The sequence below is a fragment of the Dromaius novaehollandiae genome, chromosome 1 (genome assembly GCF_036370855.1).
Source record: "Dromaius novaehollandiae isolate bDroNov1 chromosome 1, bDroNov1.hap1, whole genome shotgun sequence".
Classification (NCBI taxonomy): domain Eukaryota; kingdom Metazoa; phylum Chordata; class Aves; order Casuariiformes; family Dromaiidae; genus Dromaius; species Dromaius novaehollandiae.
Window position 1 is genome coordinate 210,934,736 of NC_088098.1, and position 23,518 is coordinate 210,958,253.

At 42.6% G+C, this 23,518-nt stretch overlaps 1 protein-coding gene across 3 annotated transcripts; it reads left to right on the forward strand.

Moving 5' to 3' along the window:
* Nucleotides 1-3,004: 3,004 nt before the first annotated feature.
* On the forward strand, nt 3,005-23,260 carry ANKRD42 (ankyrin repeat domain 42). 3 transcript variants are annotated; one of them, XM_026106087.2, is made up of 12 exons: nt 3,034-3,172; nt 5,665-5,828; nt 7,416-7,523; nt 7,822-7,941; nt 8,559-8,694; nt 12,169-12,369; nt 13,388-13,513; nt 15,040-15,145; nt 15,785-15,960; nt 16,372-16,498; nt 18,606-18,750; nt 22,195-23,260. In XM_026106087.2, the coding sequence occupies exons 1-12, from the start codon at nt 3,130-3,132 to the stop codon at nt 22,288-22,290; spliced, it is 1,548 nt and encodes a 515-aa protein (XP_025961872.2). In that variant the 5' UTR covers nt 3,034-3,129; the 3' UTR covers nt 22,291-23,260. The 3 variants fall into 3 exon arrangements, with proteins under 3 accessions (XP_064361239.1, XP_025961872.2, XP_064361240.1); XM_064505169.1 differs by lacking the exon at nt 5,665-5,828 and having other exon boundaries at nt 3,005-3,172; XM_064505170.1 differs by lacking the exons at nt 3,034-3,172; nt 15,040-15,145; nt 15,785-15,960 and having other exon boundaries at nt 3,340-5,828.
* Nucleotides 23,261-23,518: the final 258 nt, after the last annotated feature.

Genomic DNA, 23,518 nt, shown 5'->3' on the forward strand with positions numbered 1-23,518 from the left:
AAGGCATAAGAATTTAATATAGCTGAACAAACTTTTCTTTACAGGGGGAAATGAATGTAATGCTCATTTGAAACATGGTTAACATTTTTCTTTGTTGGTTATGACTGGACTTAGATGGTAAACCAGATACCCTGAGATGTTAATATTTCTTAAATATAATAAATAAAATGAAGCATATATTTGAGTGTGAATCTCTTCCTTCCAGTAATGGGCTTGTGTGGCTGTCATGTTTGTGGGTTTGGAAATGAATGGACATACAGTGTGTGTCTTAAGACAATATACATTTCAAGTTTTATTCCCTGTGGCATGTGTATAGTACATAGTTTTAAAGCTGCTGGGAGCAAGACTTAAAACACTAAAATTCAAAGAGTAATGTCACAGTGCTGGTGTATTACTCTTTGCAGTGAGGATATTTGAGAGATCAGAATTCACGCTTTTGTGTATGACGCAAGTAGTAAGCTGTGATTATGCTGTCTGTGTTCGTTGCAACAGTTCTTTCCATCTTCACAACCAGGCTTCAAGCAGTAAGTGGTGTTTAAGATGTTAACAGTTCCTTCAATAAGATCTTAGCTACAGTTGCGAGTGTAACCAGTTCTAGATGTCAACCTTAAAAATATCTTTCAATTAGAGAAGGTCTAGAGCAGATTAAGAGATTCATCAGGGATAAGTAAATTTACATGGTGATAAGTATCACTGCTGGTGGTAGCTCCTGGCTGTGTTGTGGGAAGTGTTGGATGAGTTACTCAAGTGTTAAAACAGTTTCTGCCTGGAACATGGATGTAGGCTGGTTCCATTGATACTTCGTGTTTAGAAATACCATAAACTTAAAAATGATTGAAATGGAAATTCACAGAATCACAGAAAGATTGAGGTTGGAAGGGACCTTTAAAGATCATCTAGTCCAAACCCCTGCTCAAGCAAGGTCACCTAGAGCACACTGCCTAGGACCCTGTCTGGACAGCTTTTGAGTATCTCCAAGGATGGAGACTCCACAGCCTCTCTGGGCAACCTGTTCCAGTGCTCAGTCATCCTCAGAGGAGGCTGAGCAGATGTGTGGTGTATTTAAATGAAGTCTGAAGCAAAAAGGATAGGAACAGATTGCTCAGTTTGGTGGGGATAGAAAAGAAAGACATACTTAAGTTGCAACCAGGGCTTATGGAAACTTTCTAATTAAAAGGACAAGCTCAAAATCCTACTTGATCCATGTAATTAGTGATGCACATGTGTAAATCTTACAAGGAATAGTTTCTTCCTGCCTTGCTTTTGGAGTTTTCAGGCCTTGCTGTCTGGTCCAAGTATTAACCATGGTTATTGTCAAAGTATCTGGGGTCTTTAGGTAGCACTTCTGTAGTACTGAAGTTATTCTCTAAGTATCAGTCTTAAAGACAGTCTGGCTGTGTTGTGTATTTGTCCCCTCTAGAGGTGTGAAAATGCTTTCTTCTCCATCCTGTGCAGGGGTGTGCGTATGGGGAAGTCTGCTGGTGGGCCATGCTTCATTTTCTCTGCCTTGAGGGTGGAGCGCAATGGGAATAGATGAGCTTCCCTGTCACTGTTCCTTCCGAGAGATGCCGGATCAGATAGTACCGGTTTCAGTCCTCTAAAATCCTGTTGGACCAGAAGATTTAAAATGTGATAGTTTTTTTGTTTGTTTGTTTTGATATATATCTAGAAAGTGTTCAAACTCAATTTATACAGAAATTTTACTAATAAAAATGTTGAATGCAGGCTTGAGCCTGCAGTGAATACTGTAACAAAATGTGCTTTTTACCTGCAATAGCCTTAAAAGTGTGCACATAAGCTCTCAGTAGCTTCACATTGTTTTATTTTCAAACACCTTATTTATGGGTAGCTTCCTTCTCGTCAGTAGTATTAATTTACTTACAGGTATATGATTATATGGAACTAAGGATTCATGGGTTAAATCTGTGGTTAGAAAGATATCTGTTTTCTCTAAGCAGAAGTCTGCACATCTAACCTAGCTTTAGGAGACTGTCATAGGGACTTAACACCAAAGATCTTTTTTTTTCCCCCCTTGGGAATATCCACAGGGAGGAACCAGGCCATATGGATGCACAGGTAAGGCATGTCCCACTGCCCTTAGTTTGTCTCATCTGTAGGTATCAGTGTTACATTCATTACCTCTAATTCTGCTTTTTAGCCCTTAATTTTTCTTAGGTTTATGATTTCTTTTATTCTTTCCCCCTTGTATAATCCTTGAGAGTTATTTTTAAGGATCTCTGGACACCAATCCATGCTTTTTCAGTTGTGCCTCATTCTCCCAAGTTTTTGAAGCCCAGTTTGGGGCTTCGAAGGATACATTTGCTGCCCTCTAATTTACACCGTGTGGATTCGGCCCTGGGGAAGATAGGTGCTGCGGGCAGGTTTCCTTTCTGTAGCTCCTCTAGGCCCAGAGCGTGCTGCAGGGGGCTGGACAGATGTCTCCCGAGCACGCTCTGCCTCCACTGCTCCCGCTCACAAAACCTGGTTTTGGAAGATCCATAAGAACCTGCTCCCGGTTGCCGGTTCAGCCTGGCCTTCCCGGCCCGGCTGTGGAGCACCTAACGCTGGGTCAGCAAGGGCAGCGGAGGAGCCGCGTGTCCAGGATGCGCGTGCAGCTCCATCCCCAAACGCACCAGCGCTGGCTGTATCCCAGTGCCCACGGCCCCCCTCGAGGAGCGGGGGAGCCCAGGCTCCAGCCGCCATCCCCGCTCTGGGACCGGTCTCCTCGGGGACGAAGAGGAGAGGCCACAGGGCAGTGCTGGCCTCTCGCCGTGGTCAACGTTTTGGCTCAGGGGCCTGAGAAAGGGCTCGGTAACGCAGCAGGGAAGGGAAGACCCCCCCCCCCCCCCCGGGACCCCAGGAACATCTTGTGCAGCGCAGGAAGACAGGGTTAAGAGTACGCAGACTGAGCGGCCCAGCACAGGCAGGTTCAACACTGCCTTGGCCAGTACGTTGCCGCCGCCTGCCCGCCATTTCCCTGGGGGGGCACGGAGCCGCCGGGGCAGCGCGCGCCGTCCCCATGGCAACCCGGCGGCGGCGGCGGCGGCGGAGGAGGAGGAGGAGGAGGAGGAGGAAGAAAGCGCGGCGAGCCCGCCACGTTCCCTGCCGCCGCGGCCGTGAGGGGCCGCCATGCCAACCGCCGCCGCCGCCGCGCCGCCTCCCCCTCCGGCCGGTGAGACGGGGTCCCCCGCGCTCCTTCCCCCCTGCCCGGCACCGCCATTGCGGCAGCGGGCGGGAACTGCCCCCCTCCCCCCGCCCCGCGGCGGGCGCCTCCCGCTTCGGCCGTGAGGGGAGCGTCCGCCATGGCGGGCAGCCAGCCCCGCTCCCGTCCCGGCCCAGACGCGTTTGCTTTGCCCGGGTTCCCCCATCCGTGCCCGGGGGACCCCGATGAAGCTCTGAGGTCGCTCAACACTTGCTAATCGCGCGGGGATGAAGGGCACAACCGCGGCAGGCGCTGGGAGCCGTTAGGTGCCGGAGCTGCGCCTCACGAAGTGGTAGTTTTTTACCCCGCTGCCCAGGCGCTGAGCCCGGCAGCTTGCCCAGAAGTGTAGCTTTTTGGGGGGGCGAGAACCTTTACCCCCTTGAAGTACCCCCCAGATAGGCTGCATGCGATTTTTTTGCGTGTTATAAAAATACATGAACATTTACAATTACCTCATTTCCTCATTCTCAATAATACTCCTCACATAATTTCTTTAACAAATCTTGTTCAGAAACTTACCAAAATGCTGAACTTTTTTCCTAAAAAAGGGGTTTTCATACAAATTTGATAACGGTTTCAAAAAAATTGCAATAAAATTATGGGAAATGTTATTCACCTTCAAGATCAATATAGTTTGTGCTAATTCCACGTAACAAACATTCACTGCACTTTAGTCCCACTGTAGCTGCCTCTGGATAGTTCATGGCAGCTGGAGCCAAAGTATTAGGCATCCAAGGGGCAGGCGGCTGGGAAGGAGCGCAGCAGTGCTTGCCATCACTCTCTGCGGGTTTAAAAGGTCATTTTGCCTTCCAGAGGGGAGGAGGGGACAAAATTCACTCTGCTTGCTGGCCCTTTCGTTTGCATTTCTTCTGTATTAAAAAAAAAAAATTACCTTGAACTTGTTGCACTAGAACATTGTGTAAAACACATTAGTACTTTGGCAAGTAGTGCAGCTGGCCAGGTCCTTCTCTGAGGGAAGTCAATATAATGGCGTAATTGATGCAAGTCAGCTCTCTCTGATATAAGTCAATATATTCATGATATAATGATCCTGGCTTGGCGTAAGGGAAAGTGACTCTTTGGTGGGAAAAAAATCCCCAAACATAAAATATGCATAGAAGTTATTTGAAGCATGAATTAGATTACCTCCCGAGATCCCTTCCAACCTGAACTATTCTGTTTCTATGCTGTCATTATTTGTTCATACAGTATTTTGCCCGGTGGAGTCCTGGTTCCTAGCTGAAGCTGCTTTTTGCAGGGCAGAGAGATGTGGCTTAAGCGGGGGAAGTGGAGTGGTATGTGGGAGAAGATCATGTGGTGTGTTACAGCATAGGGGGTTGCATTACGCTTAGTCTAGGTTGTTGAAATGACTTCAGACCTGTTGTCCTCTCCCTGGCAACCCCAAGTCTGCCTGAGCAATACTGTCATGCAGTGATTACAAATTACATGAAAATAGGCACAAGTAAGCTGTGAAGACTTTTTTAGTCATTTTCAGTGCTTTTTATGTATATTGTCAGGAAGCTTTTCATATGGTATCTCGTTTATATTCTTTCGTGCTTTTGATCTCAAATTGCTTAACAATTCGAAGCAGTAGGAGAATACAGGCTATATGATTCCATGACTTGGTGGTGGATTTTTTTGGACTACACCACTTTTACATTTAGAGTGATTCTGTGCCACCGAATAAATGAAAGTATTATTGACTTCAGTGGGAGCTGAGCGTCAGGATACTAGCAAAGTGACTTGTGCCAGAGCAATGCCATAGTTTTACTGAAAGAGCAACACAAGATGACTAACACTTTGTATGAAGAATTGCTTTTCTACAGCAGCTTTAATTCTGACATCAGCTTGTCCTGAAGCTGTTTTCTGTAGCTCAGTCAAGAGCAGTTGCACAGTGTGCTTACTTGGTGAGGGCCTAGGTGCCCTCCAGCATGGTATGCCAGGTCCTTAGCAGCAGGACCATGGCCATGTGGAGCACCTGGAAGGTGACTGATGGCTAAGAGTTTGTTTGCTCAAGTGAGAAGCCTCCCTGGTGATGCACTTGAAGGTATGATTGATGAAAGAGTTCGTGATGGTCAGGGTTTTGAAAGACAGCTAGTCTTGGGGTGGACCTGCTCCAGCATCTTGCACATGTAGATGGAGTAGCTCTCCTTCCTGCTCGTGTCGTGCTTCTTGTAATCTTTCTTCTGGGTCTTAATTCACGACTTCTTTGGGGCCTTTTTTGTAGGGTGGGAGGGAACATGGCCATCTCAGGTTTTTGAGTATTGTGCTGTTTCTGACAAGCAGAAGTGGCTAAGGATTCCTGCTGATAAAAGTCCCATTCTAACTCTCATAGGTTACTCTAAACATTTTTGGTTGTTTCCTTTGAAGCTGACACCCTGACATTTCTTTGATTCATCACTTATTTCAAATTCCCTCAATGTTGCTGAAGTGGCTAATGGCCTTTTGTTATTCCTCACTAGCTGTCAAGAAGAAGCAAAATTATACTAGTGTACATGAGGCAGTGAAAGCCGGTGATGTAGAACAGCTTGCATCAATGATAAAAAGTGGAGCTGGTATTAACAAGGTGGATTTAGTCCACAAATTCACACCTTTGCACTGTGCTGCACACTCTGGAAGTCTGGAGGTAAAATATTTTGTTAGCGCTCAGACACAGCAAGGTTTTTGTAAGCTAATGTTTTCCTTTTTCTTTTAGTGGGAAAGACGGGACGCAGAATTGCTAGCTCTGATCAAGCTAAATAAATAATCGCTGTCTGTTTTTCGTAGTAAATATATTCACCAAGGGTAGAAGTACAGTTTTTAGGTTTTTGTCGTGCCTTTCTGGAGCTCCAGGCAGTTAATGTAGTCAACACTGCAAGATTTCAAAACCCAGTGATTTTCTTACTACAAGTATAGTATGGCCTCCCTTCCAGACTCATTGGCTTCTTTTGCCCATGTTAAGTTTTACCCTTCACTTAAGGACAAATCCTGTAGGATATGTACAGTGTTCTAATGGTGATTACATTGGGCTGGGCTGAACCAGGTGAGAAGTGACGTGAAAACACATTCATTCAGTTTATCAATGTCTTGCCCCATGCCTCATTCTCTATAGCAGTAGTTTTAATGTATTTTATTTTGATAAATAAAAACATTGAATACTGATGCAGAAATCAGCAGGTGCTTGCTGTATAAATGTGAGGAACTTTCAGAATGACCAAGCTTTTGTATTAAGGACAACATTCACCTTCTTGCTACAGCTTCCTTGCAAAATCATTATAGCAATCTAACCTTGAAGAGCAAGGCCATGAATAATTGTATAAAAAATTCATGTCCAAAAAGAAAGGATGTAAAGTTCTTGCTAAAATCAAGCAATAATAAATGCAATGCTGTGTTGGCATGTGCAGAAACTGTCAAGAAAATGCTGATGATCATGTTGTCAGCCCTAAAAATAGATAGCTCACACACCCTTTTCTACCTCTATAAATTCTTCAAATTTTCGTTTGATTCTCTTACTTCGCAGTCAGTATATTAGACTTGACTGAGTTATCTGTCATCTATTTGTCCCTCACTAAACTCTTAATGTTGGAAACAGGAAGAATCAGAGCTGGGGACTGGCATAAAGCACCATAATAAATAATAATAATATCTAATAAACTATATAACTAGTCCTCTACCTTTTTCTGGTTAGTTCATGAAGCTTTTCATGAAAAACAAAAGGAACTGCTGGAAAAAGGTGAATAAAGCAAGGCTAGGCTGTGGAAGGATGAGAAGAGAGGTGAGATTCCATACAAACAAGGAGCCTAATAAATGAAATGAAGTTTTAAATGTGGTTGGTTGTATTTTTGCCCTGAGTAGGCGTAGTAGTTTTAATTGGAATTCAAGAGAGCATGTTTGCACCATGTTCTGCAGTGTTTTTAACTCATGCCACATGAATACTCTCACAGATTGCATTTTAAACCTGGAAAAGAAAAATTCATAAGACATACTGTAAAATCAATGCTAGGGTCTGGATTACTAGGTCATTTGTGCTTTACTTCTCCTGGTTGAAGCCTTGAAACTGTATAACCTACCCTTAAGTTCCTAATGCACAAATCCATGCCTTGGGTGTCTTATTTCAGTAATGAAGTATTCTGACATGCTTTGAAATGTAACATCTACTGATAATTTGTAGTTAGAATTGTGCCCTAATCTCATGATAAGAATAATTTAAAAGACTTTGTTTTTGGTTGAGCAGTGTCTTCACTGGTTGCTCTGGCATGGAGCTGATATAACGCAAGTAACTGTCAGAGGCTGGACAGCAGCTCATCTTGCAGCTATCAGAGGTCAGGATGCTTGCATGCAAGTAAGTATTAATATTCACTCTCAAACAAAGTTAAGTAGGGCAGACCTTGAGCTTGGATGAACTGTCAGAAGGTCAGCTAAGACAGCTCTCAATGGAGCTATGAATATCTCATCTGAACTGGAAGCATGTCACGGTTGTTAACCAGTGCACTCATTTGCTCTATCTGTGCAAACACAACTATTTTGTGTAAAGACAATGCCTAGAAGTCACCCCAAAGTTATCCTGCTGAATGCATCCTTCTAGTCAATATTTGCTTTTTCAACGTGTGAACTGAACTTTTGCTTTTAATTTCTTTTAGGCTCTGTTATTAAATGGAGCAAACCTAGAAGCTCAGGATGATCGCGGGTGCACTCCCTCACACTTAGCTGCAGCCCATGGGCAGTCTTACACTTTGCAAACTATACTACGAAGTGGAGTGGTGAGAGACTTTTATCTACAGTTCCCTAGTGCAAAGCCGAAGCTTCATATCTTTTTCCAGATAAAGCTTAGACAGAGATTAGGACTCATCATTAGGATTCATCACTGTTGGTATATTGTTGGGCGATGATGGAATTTATTTTTAACTTAAATTTCCATTTTTTAATTGTAAGATATGTTAGGAAAATGTTTCAAAAATTTAGGGAGAATCAATAATGTGAGAAAACAACATTCCACAGGGATGTCATTAAATGAAGATTGGGCACTGTGGTTATTGTGTTTTTTCGCAGTTGTACTAATCTTCTATAGTAGAATAGACATAAACTTAAAAAATTCCCAACCAAACCTAGAGGTATATTTAAGGAATAATAATGGATATGGTGATAGAAGTATGTCTAAAAATGTACCCTTTATACAGGTATTATTTAAATAAAACCAAGAACCTATGAAAAATACCTGTCTTGGAATGGGATCTATACACATGGCATGAACTTTGAAAAAAGTCCTTGGATTTGACTTAAATAATTGAACACAATGAACAGCTGATTCCTATTTATAAAATTTGTCTTGTTTCTAAGTTTCATAAATGAATGAATTAACCTTCTGCTTTCATTCTAGAATGCAAATGTTTCAGACAGGAATGACTGGAAACCTGTTCATTATGCTGCTTTTCATGGTCGCTTGGGGTGTTTGCAGCTTCTTGTTAGATGGGGAGCATGTGTAGATGATGTGGATAACAATGGAAATCTTCCAGGTACATCAGGATAAATCCCATGTTTTTTAGCCTTTGGTTTGCAATTGTTGTGTTACGTGAGAATTTTAGCAAATGGTAAGTAGTGCATACCAGCAGCATTTGCTAATAGATTCCATATAATCAGCATAGTTATTTCACTTTTATAATGATGGAGGAATTTATAAAATCCAAAGCACTTGTCTGTTGGGGAAGACTACCCCTTTCATCTCCTGCTGCTACTGGCAAGGATTGGAGCTCATGGGTGCTGGAATAACTCACATCGGAGCAGGCTCAGTCTGCTTGAGAGCACTGCGTAGGTGGGCAGCCTCTCCCGTGCGTGTGACAGAGTGCATATGCCAGTGGAGGTCACGGGAGGGGAAGAGTAGGCAGGCAGGAGGCAGTTTCAGCTGCTATATGCTCCTTTTTGAATTTCTGCCATAGTTTAATGGATGTGTAATTGATCAAATTCTGGCTTGTTCTTGGGCAGGTTTTTGCATCGAACTGTTTCTTACCTGATATGGTAAAACCCTTGTTCTCATTTACCTGTGATCTCATCTTGATTTCTGAAATCCTGACACTTCTGTATTATCTGTAGTCTGTATTCTTTTTATAATCGTGTGCTCAGTCACTTTATCTAGTGCCAAAAATGGGCAGCATTTATTCCTTGCTCTTCATATTTTTGCCACTGTTCCTCTGCCTGGCCATGCTATTGCCTCAAAATCCTCTTCAAGTTGAATGCTATTGCCTTCTTGTTGCATCCTTTCCCTTTTAGCCTTTCTCTTCTTATGGTCTGTCACATTATTTGTTCCAAGTAGCATAATATTTTTGCTATAACTCTAAGAGTTATGTTTTTAAATCCCTTTTCAAAGTCTTTGACCCTTTGTTAAACTCCACTTGTCTAATAAACTGATACCTATGTCCTGTTTTGCAAACCTGTTTTTTGTTAAAGAATGTGAGCCTCTTACCTCTCCCAGCAGGACATTGGTATATTAGCTCAAGCAGTAGAGGATTATGTTAGGCACTCTTATGACAGTGAAGAAGGTAGCTCTATTTGCATGTGGGAACACTTCCCTGACCCTAACTGGAGTCAGAGAAAAGTCCCTATCAGACTTTTATGGAGAGAGGGGAATACAACACAGTTCCAGTTCCATGCTCTGTATACCCTGGTTAGTAGAAAATTGGTTTTGTTATTCTTTTGACATCTACAGAAGCTGAATCTCCAGCCTTTGTTTGTTTTAATTTGACCATATTATCATCCAAAGGAAAGAAACTGCTTTGGAATACTGCTAATAAAAGATTACTAAAAGTGGTGTGCTATACAGATCAAACTATTTTCCACAGTTTCTAAAACAGTGAAGTAAAATTATATCATCTTTACATAATTAAACTTCTAGATTAGATGCATGTGCCATAATTTTACCTAGGAGTGTACTGAAAGAAACTTACTGAGGTGGCAGTGCCATGCACCTAAAACTAAAAAAATATAAGACTTAACATTGTCTGGATCTTTTCCATGTGTATGTTGTGGTAGACATTTTAATTACCTGTAGCATGCTAATTTTTTCCAAGAACTGTGGCTCATTCAGGGCCCAGAATGGGCTGTGCTCGTTAATGAACTATTCAACATTTTGTTTGCTCTCTATATTCTCTGTATTTTTTGCCCTCCTAATCTTTTGTTTCCTCTTAGAGATAGAAAGAAGATAGAAAGCTTAGGATACCATCTACCCACTGCCAATTTTGTGATGCCTCAGACACTAAGACAAAATTTTTCAAAGTTCTCAGCACTGAGCAGCATTTATGTTCACATCGCAGTACCCTTTCACTTGAGGCTCAACTGCAAATGCTCAGCATGCCTGCAGGTCATATGGCACAGTTACCTGTTGGGCACTAGCTAGTAAGAGACATGCAGATTAAAAACCACCTATGTAAAGTTCCTTTATGTGACTTCCACAGCATCCTATTGAAACTCTACTAAAAGACATGGACTGAATACAGCTCTTTAATGTATTTTTCCCTTGCCATCTCTACAGAAAAATCCAAGCTTTTCTGACTGCTGTTCTCTACAGGGCAGACAGCTGGTTAAAAAGTTTAATACCAAAAGGTTAAATTTTGTCCCTGAGATTTTTGGGTATCTGAAAATAGATTTGTAAGAGTTGAGTCAGTTTTGCACCAGCTGACGGTAATGGTCAGTATTTAACTTCAAGAAGATACTACTTTTTTTCACTTCTCCCAGCGTAACTGTAACTCACTGAGTAGAATTAAAAACAATGGGACAGCTACCCCAATCTCAGCAAAGCGCAGATTTTGCTGCTTTAAATTTTAGCAGTTATCTCTACCTAAATATTGTTATCTTGCCATAAAACCAATATCACCTTTAAGAGCAATCAATCTGAGGAGCTATGGATGGTTTGCAACAGAGAGCTTGTATGTGCCAAAATTAACTTAAGTGTCACATCTTAGTGCTGCTTGTCTGAGTACACTGTTTAGCTGCTATGAGGATAATGAGATGCTTAACTGGAGACAAAGCAATCCTTTTGCCTGTAGTACATCAGCCAAATTATACAGAGCATTTTCATAGAGTGCAATACATAATTAATAAGCATTTTTTGGCAACTTCTTCCCCTGGATGGGACTAGAGAATACTACATATTACAAAATAATGAGCATGTGTTTTGTACCTGTTACTTTGTTTTAGGCCCAGCACTTTACCAGTATTAAATAACTAAACCTCAGTGTAGCCTAAAGGACAGAGGAGAAAACACTTGACCCCTACAGGGAAGCAGTCACTTCTGTAGTGAGGCAGAGCAGCTCCTGCACGTAGCAACTGTATACAACAATTTGGGAGATAAATGTAATAGATGTATTGTGTATAGCCTGTGTCATGGGAGTAACCTCCAAATACTTTACCCAACAAAGTGAATGCCATTGCCCTTGTTTTATAGGTGGGGTAAATGAGATGCAAAGGTGTGATTCAACTTGTTTGTGGTGGCACAGTTGGGGTGGGATTAAAGCAGAAATGCCCTATCTCCTAATTGAGGAGACCCCTTGCTGCCTCTTCTGCAATGAGCATCTACTTAGGACAGGGAAGCCAGAAGAACACTGCTGTTGAGGAGTCAGATTTCTGTTCACTGAGAAGATGAGACCCCAGCAGCACACTCTCCTAGCTAGTGGTCAAAGGTCTCCTGGCCGTGTCGTATTGCCTCCTGCATCAGCTCTGCCAGCGAATCTTCTTTGGAGACCCTCCCCTTGACAATTTTCTTTTACCTTCTTTACCAAGAAGGAGGTTTTCTTTTATCTCCTTCCCAAGAGCTAAACTCTGTTCTGGATCTGTCCTGAGCATCCCTTATCCAACTGAGGCTGCTGCCGGTTCTTGTGCAATGCTGGATATCTGAAACACTGGCAGAGAAGCTAGATCTGATCGGTAGTGACAGCAGTGCTTTCTTGGTGGTCAGCAGTGCTCTGTTCTAACATACTGTGGTTTACCTTGTGCTCTAGCTCATCTGGCAGCAATGGAAGGACACCTGCATTGCTTTAAGTTCTTGGGCAGTAAAATGGCCAATGTCAGGTGCACTCTGAAAGCCAGGAATGACCATGGAGAGACTCCAAGGGACTTGGCTGAACGGTTCTATAAAGACAATATTTTGCAATATATTGATGGTGTGGAAAAACAGGGGGAGCATCCAGAGACACAGGAAGGTGAGTATGGATTAAGATACTTTTAAAATAGGCAATGTAATGCTACAGAAATACGTCTGTATTCTGGAAACTTGTATGAGCAGGAATAAAACCTTTAAATTAGCAATGTAAACAACAGCTGTTGCTTTCAATACTTATTACACTCAGTGATAGCTAAAGACTGGGATACCCAGTGTGATTTTATAAATGTGTTAGATTTACTCCTAACTGAAATAAAACTTGTGACTCTGTTTTACATTCTGAATACCAAGTTATCTATGGTATCCTTCGTAGACTTTACTAGGGATCATGCAAAACTGTATAATTTTCATGTGTGCAGAGTTGCCTGTTCAGAATCCTTTACTTGTATTAAGCAGCAATTTACTCTAGAAACATCCCACTGAAATCAGAATTACTTGCTAAGCAGTAATGCTACTGCAGTTTGAACAGCCAAAGGATGCAAGTTTGTCAAGGTTTGTAAGGAGAACATTCAACAGAGCAAAGATATGAGAATTGCCCCTTTCACCTCTTGGCTTTTTACAGGCACTTACTTTTCTTATCTGCTATTCTTTTGTCATTATACATATGCATATATATGTCAGTGCTCTCTCTCTCTAAAAATAATTAGAAAAATCAAATTGTCTATATGGCTAGTGTTTTAAACAAGGAGCAAAATAGTTTATATATTTGGTGAGACTATAGAATTCCAAACAGGCAGGTGACTCCAGTTACCAACAGTAATAGAACAGCAACCTTAAAACAAATGTGTATTTGTTATTCCAGATTTATGAAATTAATCTCTTAATTGTATAAGAAGCTTGTAGCCGTAACCAAGACATGTTTAGTCAAGCCTGTGAAGAACAGTGCTAATTATGCAGCTGCATTTTAACTGATCAAGGATGCAGTAGCCTTGCTATCTACAGCTCTGAAATCTCCATGCATAAGTTAAGATGAGAGAGGCAAACTGTGTAAGATGAATATGAGCATGCTTATTAGAATTGTGGGCATCTGCTTGGAAACATGTGCATTTCATTTTTAGTTTTAGCTTTCCCAGCCCATGGTGCTGCTTTCAAAGGGGACTTGATAACACTTAGAAGATTAGTGAAAAGTGGAATAATCAATATTAATGAACGGGATGATACAGGATCCACTCTCATGCACAAAGGTTAGTAATTATAATCTGTGTTTCAGCTTGTTACTGTTTGTTGCTGACTTGTTTGCTTACTTTTTTGAGTGGCTGCTTGTCAGATAAATTTCATGAAAAACTGCATCTCATTTCCTCAGGGCTTCAAAGGGCAACACATATTTTGTGATATATGTGCGTGTAGCTATCATTTACTTTAAAAACAAACTAAACAAGTTGAAGTCAAGGTGGAAGAATTTATATTAAAAAGAAAGCAACATCTAAACTGAAAACTAAAATAATTTTTTTGTCAGGTGAGATGTGACTTTTAGAAATGTTGACTATCTAGGTATGATGATCTATATTGTGGCCTGGGCCTTTATTTACTGAACGTCTTGGTACTATGGAGATGTATTCTAAAAACAACAACAAAGTGCTTTGATAGTATGCTGAGGAGGAAGGTAAGCATCTTGTATCTAACACGTTGATTTGCAGTGGAGTGCTAGCATTGCAAAAAAATGGTCCTCCTGTGTTTTGGGGTTTTTTTTGTAATGTCTGAAAGAAGGAATGGAAGAGGAAAGAAGGAGGGAGATATTCTTGTAATATGTCTTTAGCACAATTTCTTCCCAGCTTCCCCACACCTCTTTTTGACTAGATATAAATGGTAGAATTTTTCAAAACATAATTAAAGTTCTCATTACAAAAATTGCTAGGTAGGGATTTTAGAAGTGTTTCCTGCATTTCTTCCCACCTTCTTTTAGGTGTTGCTAACCTACAGTCATTTCATCCCCAATCTTTACATACAGTATGAATGTTACAGGGAAATATTGTAACCCATTATTGTTGCATTTTCTTGTCTCGGTAAGAAAACAGATTGGATGCACATCCGAAGGAGGTGCTGTCAGAAACAGTTTTATTCTTCCTTGAGAAAAAAGGCTTGCAGGTTTCAGCCAGCATGCCAAGTACCATCCTCCCATATGTGAAACATCATTCCTGGGACCATGCCGTACGGGGAGTAACCATGCCAGATAATATAATGAGGGAAAGCTGTTGTGTTAGGTTGCAAGTGAGAAGTTTTACCTCAAGTTTGTGGCCCAAGAAACGACGTGCGCACAAAGCTCTGGCTTCTCTCCTGTTCCATGAGACAGCAGTGCACGTCACAGATGTGACAAACGGCTGTGTCTGGTGTAGGGGAGCCCAGAGTTGGGTGACGGTGCTGTGCTGCAAATATCAGACGTACAGGCCTTATTGCAAGAGTGTGAGGCAGCAGTTATTTGTGTGTCTCACACTCAGAGCACTAGACTGGGCAGGTTTAGTTTGACTTGTGACCAGGAAGAATTGCTGATAAATTTCTGGAGCTAGGAGGAGGCACAAAACTACATTGCATGATGTTCTTCAAAACTGCATGTACTCATGTGACTTGATCATTGGGCTCCTCTTCAAATAGTATCTCCCCCTTAGGGTGTTAGTGAACCCAGCCCCTGGAATGTCAAACCATGCCAAGAGGAGGACATCTTGGGTTAGAAACACATCAGCCATCTGACTTGTGTGCACATTCTTTCCATCAGCTGCTGGACAAGGGCATATCCATTGCTTACAGTGGTTGATTGAGATGGGAGCTGACTGTGACATTATGAATGAAGCTGGAGAGACTCCAAAAGATGTAGCCAAGAGGTAGCAGTGCCTATCCTGTAACTCTATCATTTATTTGCTTACTATTTACATATCAATATCATTGTCAGCTTTGTTGAAATTACTCCTGATTTTCATTGATGGAGCAAGAACAGATCAGGCCTGTGAATTCCAGCTCTGAGTGATAAACAAAGCTGTACTGTAGCTGTAAAAAGTTGTAATTTTAACTTAATTGAATTTTAATTTTTTTGAGTAAAGTCAGACATAAAAGATGAAAACAAATTGGTTTGGAAAAGGAAAGTTAAGAGGCAGTATGCTCCATTTATGCAAAGTAAGTGAGAACTAGATAAAGCCATCTGTTTTTCCTATTTATTAATAAAAATAATGCAGTTGCTCATGAGATTCAATTAAAAATTCCTGCAAAGGAAAATGTATCTTTGTTGTGGAAGTCATTGTCATAAGATTTCACTGAGGCTGAAATTGCCATCAAAATACCACAAAAAGCAGTTTAGCTGCTCATAGTTTGTGCACCAATGCTTCCTTAAATCCTGAAACCTCATCTAGTTGAGATAAATGGGAACATGAAGAGTTTCAGAGGGTTTCTATCCCATGCATGGAACACGGATACATTTTTCCACATGACAGGAATATTTCAGTGTAGATTAACTGTTCTGTGTGCAGATTTGCCCAGCTGGCAGCTGTGGAACTTTTGACACCAAGAACTGGAGACAGTAACTCTGATGATGAAGAACTAGATGCAAACAACATAAAGTTTTTTGAAAGACATGGTGTGGAAGGCAGTACAGATAGCAAGGAAGATTTAACCCTGGATAAAGCAGAGAAAAGGAATGCACGCAGTAAGCATCGTCTTTCATCACCTTTTATTTGGAAAAGGTAGTTTCAAGACATTATACTCCTAGTTCCAGTTTCTGCCAACTGCTGCAGACTTCTTTGTCATAAGACAAGTTAGTTGACAGGATCTCTGTATGACTGAGCATTCAAACATGTTTTGGAAAATTAGAAAGCATAGCATAGCATGATTAGAGCATAAATGTTATACTGTTTTAATCTGCTTTGGTGAAACCACATTAGATTGCATGTTGTTTTTGAGAGCTCTCTACTGTGTGGGTGTCAGGTGTAGCTCTGGATCTGCTGAACAGTGTGATTGCTGCTCTCTGTTTGTGAGATTGTTTTCCAGACCATTAGATTTCAGCATGGATGTCTTCGCTCCGTGGCATGTTACGTACCTGGAGAACTCTGTCTTGCAGTAAGGGCCTATCACAAGATTCAAGAACTTCGGCAACTTCTAGAAATTGCCTACAGCAACTACAGACAGCTGGGAGGAATAACTGAGGAAGAAAGAAAGATGAAAAAAGAAGAAAGGGAAACTGAGAAGTAAGGTTAACTTGTCCCGATAATGTTTAACTCTGTAATGCCAATTTGAAAGCCTTAGTTAAGGCTACCTTACACTCAAATTGCTTTGGCCATTCCCTCTTTTCCACTTAGCAACTTTAGCCAGACCAAAAACAGAAGGACTTCAGCCATTTGTTTGGCCATTTCTAGACTTCCACTACCAGTATCAGCCCCACAACACAGGTGCAGTATGTTTGATGGGTCCACACTTCTTGTGCTTGTGTAGGATTATCTGCTCTACCTTCAGGTTTTCCTGCTGCATATGTGCAGTAGATCTGATACATACTGGCTGTTTTCATTGCATTATGGATGCAGAATACTTGTACACACAGTAAGAAATCTGAAAAAAGGCCCTAGTCTTAGCAAGACTTGGATGTAAGTGCATATAAAGCAGAAATTATTCAATGACCTACTGCATTTCTGTGTCAAGGGCAATGTATTTCTGTGCTCAAGAATGTATTAGATCATATCCACACTACAAAAAAAACAAGCTCAGCCAACGTGCCCTTGCATGTGGAGCACTTTTCATGATGTCTGTCTAATTCTCAGGATCTCCATTAAATCAAAGGATTCTGTTAGATTCTGTTAGAATGGGGTCAGGTGACTAGATGGGCAGACTATCTAAGTTTCAGAGAAATGCCCTCCTGTCTGTCAGATACTTAGGTCTTAAATGATAAAGTAGCATCCAAAAGACAGTCCTGTCCCCACTGCTACCTCTCAAAGATTTGGCTACACACTACCAGTCTCTATAGATAATTATGTCTATTTTGTGTTTGGGCAGCCCCAAACCAATGACCAGGCTGTCTTGCATGGAAAAATGCCCACCTCATGTGTGCCATGTAAGTTTGGAGATGTGCCTTATTAATCTCAGGTGTGCATGAGTCAGCCTGTCCCCAAGCACTGATTTCCCTGCATAAGCACAGACTATTCTTTCGATGTCAGTAAGGCTGATGCAGCCTGGGAGCTTTGGGCTATGTGAGTCAGGCATATTCAGTCCAGGAAATGTGGTACCTCTTGCTGAGAGCTTTTCTGCTATGCTGTTTGAACCCTTGGAGCAGACATCTCCTTTTTCCTTTTACCAGTCTTCCATCTTTGTAGCCATGCTAATTCATCCTGGTACAGAGGAGAGCCAGCTCAACTCCAGATGACTCAGTTTCTGAGGTCATTTGCTGACTGTAATGAGAATATATCTGAATTATGCCTTTGCTGACCAGTTCCAGGAATCTCAGTTAATTTAGTAGCCATTGTGAGTGTGACCAATGAGAACTTGTGCAACCATATATCAGCCAGTGCTGCAGCCTCCCTGCAGAAAATGTTATGCAAGCTGTCATTTGAGCATTCCTCATCTGTGGCTAAGCCCATTGTTTCAGGATTTAGGAAGGTTGTAGAGGAACCAGCCTTAGATGAAAAAGCTGCCCCTGGCTCCTCCAGAATCTCAGTTTTACGATGTTGCTCTGTTTCATGCTAAGCTTTTGGCTTCTTAGGCACTTCTCCCTCTTCTGTAGCTTGGGCAGGACCTGGGTTGTGGCCTATCCAAGACCCCAGTGTGTGGGAAGATGTCTCCATCTTGTGGTCGGCTGTGCTGAGTTCTGCTACAGCTAAGAAGGAAAAAACAGCTGATGCTGAGGCTTTTGCAACAGGGCCTTGGCCAGTAGCATGCTGTAGCTGAATGAAGGTCACGGTACACGTACATTTGGCTTGGAGAAAAGCAAGGAGCTTCTTCACACAGTAAAAGGACTGAGCAGGATTCCCATGCTGGCATCTGTGGGATGCTTTGACAGTGTGCTCAGTGCCTCCCTGAAGGCCTGTTGTGATTTTTTGCACCTGGTGATGGAGGGAGCATTTCTCTCCTAGGGCCTTCTCACAGAGAGACCTGTCAAATAGTCAGCCCAATAAAGAAGGGAGATGGGCAGTGGAGGTGAGAAGTGGCCTTTCCAACCATCCATGTGCTGGCAGTTGGTGTGAGTGCTGCACTGTTTTCTGCTGTGACTAATCTCTTCCTTAGCAGAGGCACAGGATTGCATGCAGTAGCCAGGGCAGGATTGGCTGCGCTTTTTGAGCATCTGCTTGTCTGCTTTGCTTTTGGCAGGGCTGTGAAGGAGCTGGAGGCCCAGCTAGAATATGAGCGAGTCAGGCGGGAGAAGCTGGAGAGCCAGTTGGATGACTACCGCGCTGAGATAGGCCACCTCAGAAAGAGCCTGGAGAAAACACACCCCCCCCCTGCTCTCCCTCCGGTGAGTGCCGTGAAAAGTCACCTTGCTAGCCAGTGCATGGGGCAGAGGCCAGCTCCCATTGCTTGTGCATGTTTGTCCTCACGGAGATTCCTTGGCACGGTGCTAGGAAATGTCATTGGAATAAATGTGCTAGCAACTTTTAGCTTGGGACACTGAAGCAAGCAACAGCCTTCATTGCATCCTGACAGTGTCTCTGCTGTGAAAGGATATCAGTTTCTCTGTACAGAGAAAGGTTCATCTTCTTCACGTTCATATTAGCAAAAGGGAGTGGACTAAGTGCTGAGTACTTCTGTGCTGTTTCTGCAGTGACTAGCTGTTCCCTGTGGCTGGTGCCTGAGCCTGACTGTACTGGGTGCGTCAGGAAAACCGTCAACCCCTCAGCCCTCAAATTGGCATGGTTTGTAGCAATTACAGCAGTATTGCAGGATATTTTCTTTGCTTCAGAACTCTCCATCAGAATTGGTTTATTTTCCTCCTTTTTACACCACACTGAAGTGAATTGGTGGAGTACTGTAATACAGTACTATATTGCTGTGTATAGTGGCTGATTTCAGTGAGGAATCTTGCATGCCATCTGCTGTCATCTTAATTATCAAGTCCAGTGATGGCAAACGAGACGCAGATATAAACTATTCATTGGCTTAGCAGAAGACAGAAAAGTTATAAACTTTTTTTTTTTTAAATACCAAATTTGATGATAATTCAAAAATTCTCATGCTGACTTTGGGGACAGGAGGCCTTGCTTCAAATCCTGGTCTGTCACGTAACTTCCACAAAATGATGTGACAGGCAGCACCTCATTTGTCAGCTCATTGCCATCCAGTCAATCCACAGCCTTGGGTGAGGCACCAAAGTTCCCCCTCCTATGGCTGGTGGGAGATGGTGTGCAGTTACACTGACGTTTCTTTCAAAGATACAGCTAGTGTAAGACTCATAGCCCTGTCTTAGGCCCAGCCTAAGGCAGGCTGTTCATTGCTGCTCTTAGAGCTTCACTTAACTGCCTTGACCATTGTACCAATGCAACTGTTTGTAAGGCCCTGTTATAAATGATATAAAAGTCAGGCGAGGACTCTAGCCACTGACAATGTGGGAAACTTGCATTTAGATTCTTCTTTTGCCTAGAAGGGCCCAGAAGCCCCATCCCAGGGGTGCCATAACCAGCATGATGCCAGCTTTCCTGAGACAAAGCCATATTCATTCCCTGCTCACAGCCATGCACTGTGATTGCTATAATTAAGTACATTGGTCCAGAGGGAGAGAATGAGAGAAAACAACTTTGTAGGCATATTAAAAGGGTTGTCAAGAAGGCAGAAGGAAATCTGGCCTGAGCTTCAAATGAATATATTCCTTGGAGCAGAAATAGGGTTGCTGGTTAAAAGGAGTAACATTACCACCTTCTTCAGCCAGGTTTGAGTGAGGTCCAGGTGCTTGGAATGTCCCCACTACATAATGGTCCCCTCTATTTTCCAAGTGCGATGGGGAAGAATGCTTGGTGGATGTTCTGAGTGGGAAATGAGCATTTAAGAATCCTATTTTATTACCATTTAAACTATGCACAGCTGTGGCTATTGAAATGGCCAGGGCATTTCAGGCCCCTTGAGAGCATAGGTGAGGCAGCTGGGAGCAGGAACTGCGCTGTGGACTGTGTTGTGTTTCACGTCCTTGGGAAAAGAGAGAGGAATTTCTGTCCCAAGCATTTTAGTCCTTCTGCTGCCATCCTCTGGTCACAGGGTAACATGACGTGGCTGCACGTGCAGCGTACCTAGACTGCATTCAATAGCTGCAACTCAAAGCAGTGAGGCCTGCAGGGTGCCTCCATCACACACTTGTGCAGGGTGCTGGATTCATAGCAGCAACCAAATTGTTTGTCTGTGTCCCGCAGCTCTTCCCCTAGCTCTTTCCAGCAGCAGCGCCAACATCCCTCGTTTGCAGTTTTGTCTTTCTCTTCACTTGAGTAGTTAAACATGGTCTGTGAGGCCTCCTGGCCGTAACAAGTCCCTCAGCTGGGTATGGATGGTACTTTTGCAGCTATCATCTTTCCAACATGTCCTACTTACCATCTGCTATTATTCGAATGGGTTTAAAAGATACTGAGACATTCATAAAACATATTATCAAGGACCCTTTTTTAAAGATGCTGGCTTTAGCTTGGGTGGGGGGGCCCTCTGAGCCATGGAGCAGGCAGGACATTACTGCAGTTGTCTTATACCTGTCTCTAGGCAGCACTGCACCATGCTGTGGTATAACCACGTTGCACAGCTCGTTCCATCTCCCTTCATCCACTTTCCCCACTTTCTTCCTCCTCTTTCTGCCCTCTCTTGCAGGATTGTTTCCCCCCCACACGCTGTAATGCTCTACAGCTGTTTGCTTCCCACTGTATCCTTGAGACAAACTTTTCTACACTGAGAAGACCCTCCAGCTGGCCAGGTGCCTCCTCCCACCCTCCCCCCCCAGAAGAAAAGTCACTTTCTGTGTCCACAGTCCACGTCAGAACATTACCTGTTCTACTCACCTGGCAATCTGGGACCACTTTGGCATATCGTGCCCCATTTCTAGGGTAGAACAGTGCCTGTAATTACTTAGTTTGCTACCAGTAGCAGTATGAAAAAAGCACATTTGGTATTGGGTTCACTGTCGTAACATCACTAGCTGGGACTGGAGACAACTTGTGCTGAGGCAGATTTGCTTTCAAAAACTTCTGCTTTGAATAACTGCTGCAAACAAGGGACCTTCAAAATTTTACCCTGCTGTGACTGTCATGCTCTATACAGGGGACTAAGCTCTGCTCTCAGCTTCAGTTTGCCTCCAAAATTATTCTAGTATGCAGCAGCTGAGACAATCTCAGGTAGAGCAGAGAGCCAGCGCAACAGCGCTAATCATTGTGTTTGACCCTGGGTGTACTGTCAGGCTGAACACTTGATCTATTTCTAACTTTGATTTTATCAAACGCCCTCACCACTCTGAATATTAGCCTGACCACTACTTCCCTGGGGGGGAAAAAAAAAAAGTGTTTGTGCTAGTGCTTCATACTAGATGCCCAACAGAGTGTGAAGGTATACAAGAAATACAAGCTGCTTTCACTGCACTTTAAAGTCTCTTACAAATAACAGGGACAGAAAATCAAAAATAGGTAATATAGAAATAGCCCAGAAAGCCATGAGGCTCTTGGCTTGGGCTGGGTTCAGTCACAGGCAAGGAGATTACCAACATGGGGAGGAAGAAAAAGAGCATGTCCAGAATATGTCTCTGACTGCCTCGTTTGACAAACTGCAGGCTCAATAACTGACTTTGCTAACATAAAATATGGTCTTGGCTGTTAGTGCATTTGTTCTGAACACAATATTCTCTGGCTATTCAAAGGCATACGGTTGCTCAAAATCCTGTCTTATTAGGTAGCATGTTTAAGTAATTGCAATTTAATGGTTGTGGTGTCCTTTGTTTTAGGAAACTGAGGCAACATCTGATTCTTGCAAAGAGCGAAAGAAAATAAAGAAGAAGCCATCCTGCAGCCCTGGAGGGGTGTTTGTGAAACGATGCTGAGGAATGAACCTTGTAAGTAGGGCAGGCAGGCTTAGAGAAAGATGTCGATGCAGGAATGCAACTGTGTCCAAAACAGCCCAGCCAGGCTGTATTAGACAGTCTTGTCTTACTGCACAACAGCCAGACCAGGTTCATCTTCTAATCATCTTCCCAAGCCGTTCCAAACAGAAGACACCAGAGGCAGAAAAGCTGTTACGTAACTGCTAGAAGGTAGAACAGCAATATTCAAGACTGTGCAAAGTGTCTGAATAGCCCCAGTTCTGCAGATGAGTTGTGGTTATGTATCTTTCAATCTCAGTGAACAGTTTTCCTAGTTCTCTGGGATAGGAAATATTTTTAAATCACAGAAACATTTTTTTTTTAAACTGTAAGACTTCTTTTCCTATCCCAGTAGCTGTTTAGCAACAGCTTTGCAAATTATAAACAATGATTGAAGAGCTAACTGCAGAGATGTCATAGGCCCTACTGGGCCTGAGAAAAGTATCCCCATCTGCTAGGCTGTTTTGTACTAGTCTTAAAAACCAGCACCTTACTTCCTAAAATAGGTCAGATAGATAGATACTGAATCCTGGTTCTACACTAAGGATCTGGAGAAGGGTATCTGCTTGACTGCGGACTGGTGCTAAGCCCTTTGCTTTTCATGGAGTCGTTCCTAAGTAAGCCAGGAAGGTACTCCTTCACAATGTACCATGTGAACTGTACTGCTGGGCCTCCAAGTCTAACTCGGGGCTGAAGGTTTCACCCGGTTATAGGGCATGTTAAAGTTAGAAATCGCAAGCCTGACCTCCATGCCCAAAAAACTTTTCATGACTTTACACATAATAAAGATTTTTCTCCCATCTGCATGTTATTGTGAAATTCCTTTTTCCTGTTGGAACCTTCATCATGCATAATATTGTGACAATTTTGATTTCAATAATAAAAGTCAGGTCAATGGTATAAAACTTTAATAAAGGTTAACTTGCTAATGCTTGAGTTGTGATCTGTCCTCTCCTCAGTTACCTAAAGGAAAGTTAATCTGTGACTTTCAAAGTTAATGAAAAACAGTCAATCTGCTTGGTTTTGTGCACATGTGCAATAGACTGGGAGAGAGGCAAGCTAAGCAACAGCATAAACCTTCTTTCAGAGCTAAAAAGGAGAAATCCAGTCTCTAGTGCCCACTTACAGGTGTGGGAGGGGGGGTAGAGGGAAAGACAAGAGCTGGAGTAGATCAGAGATTTCCTACATC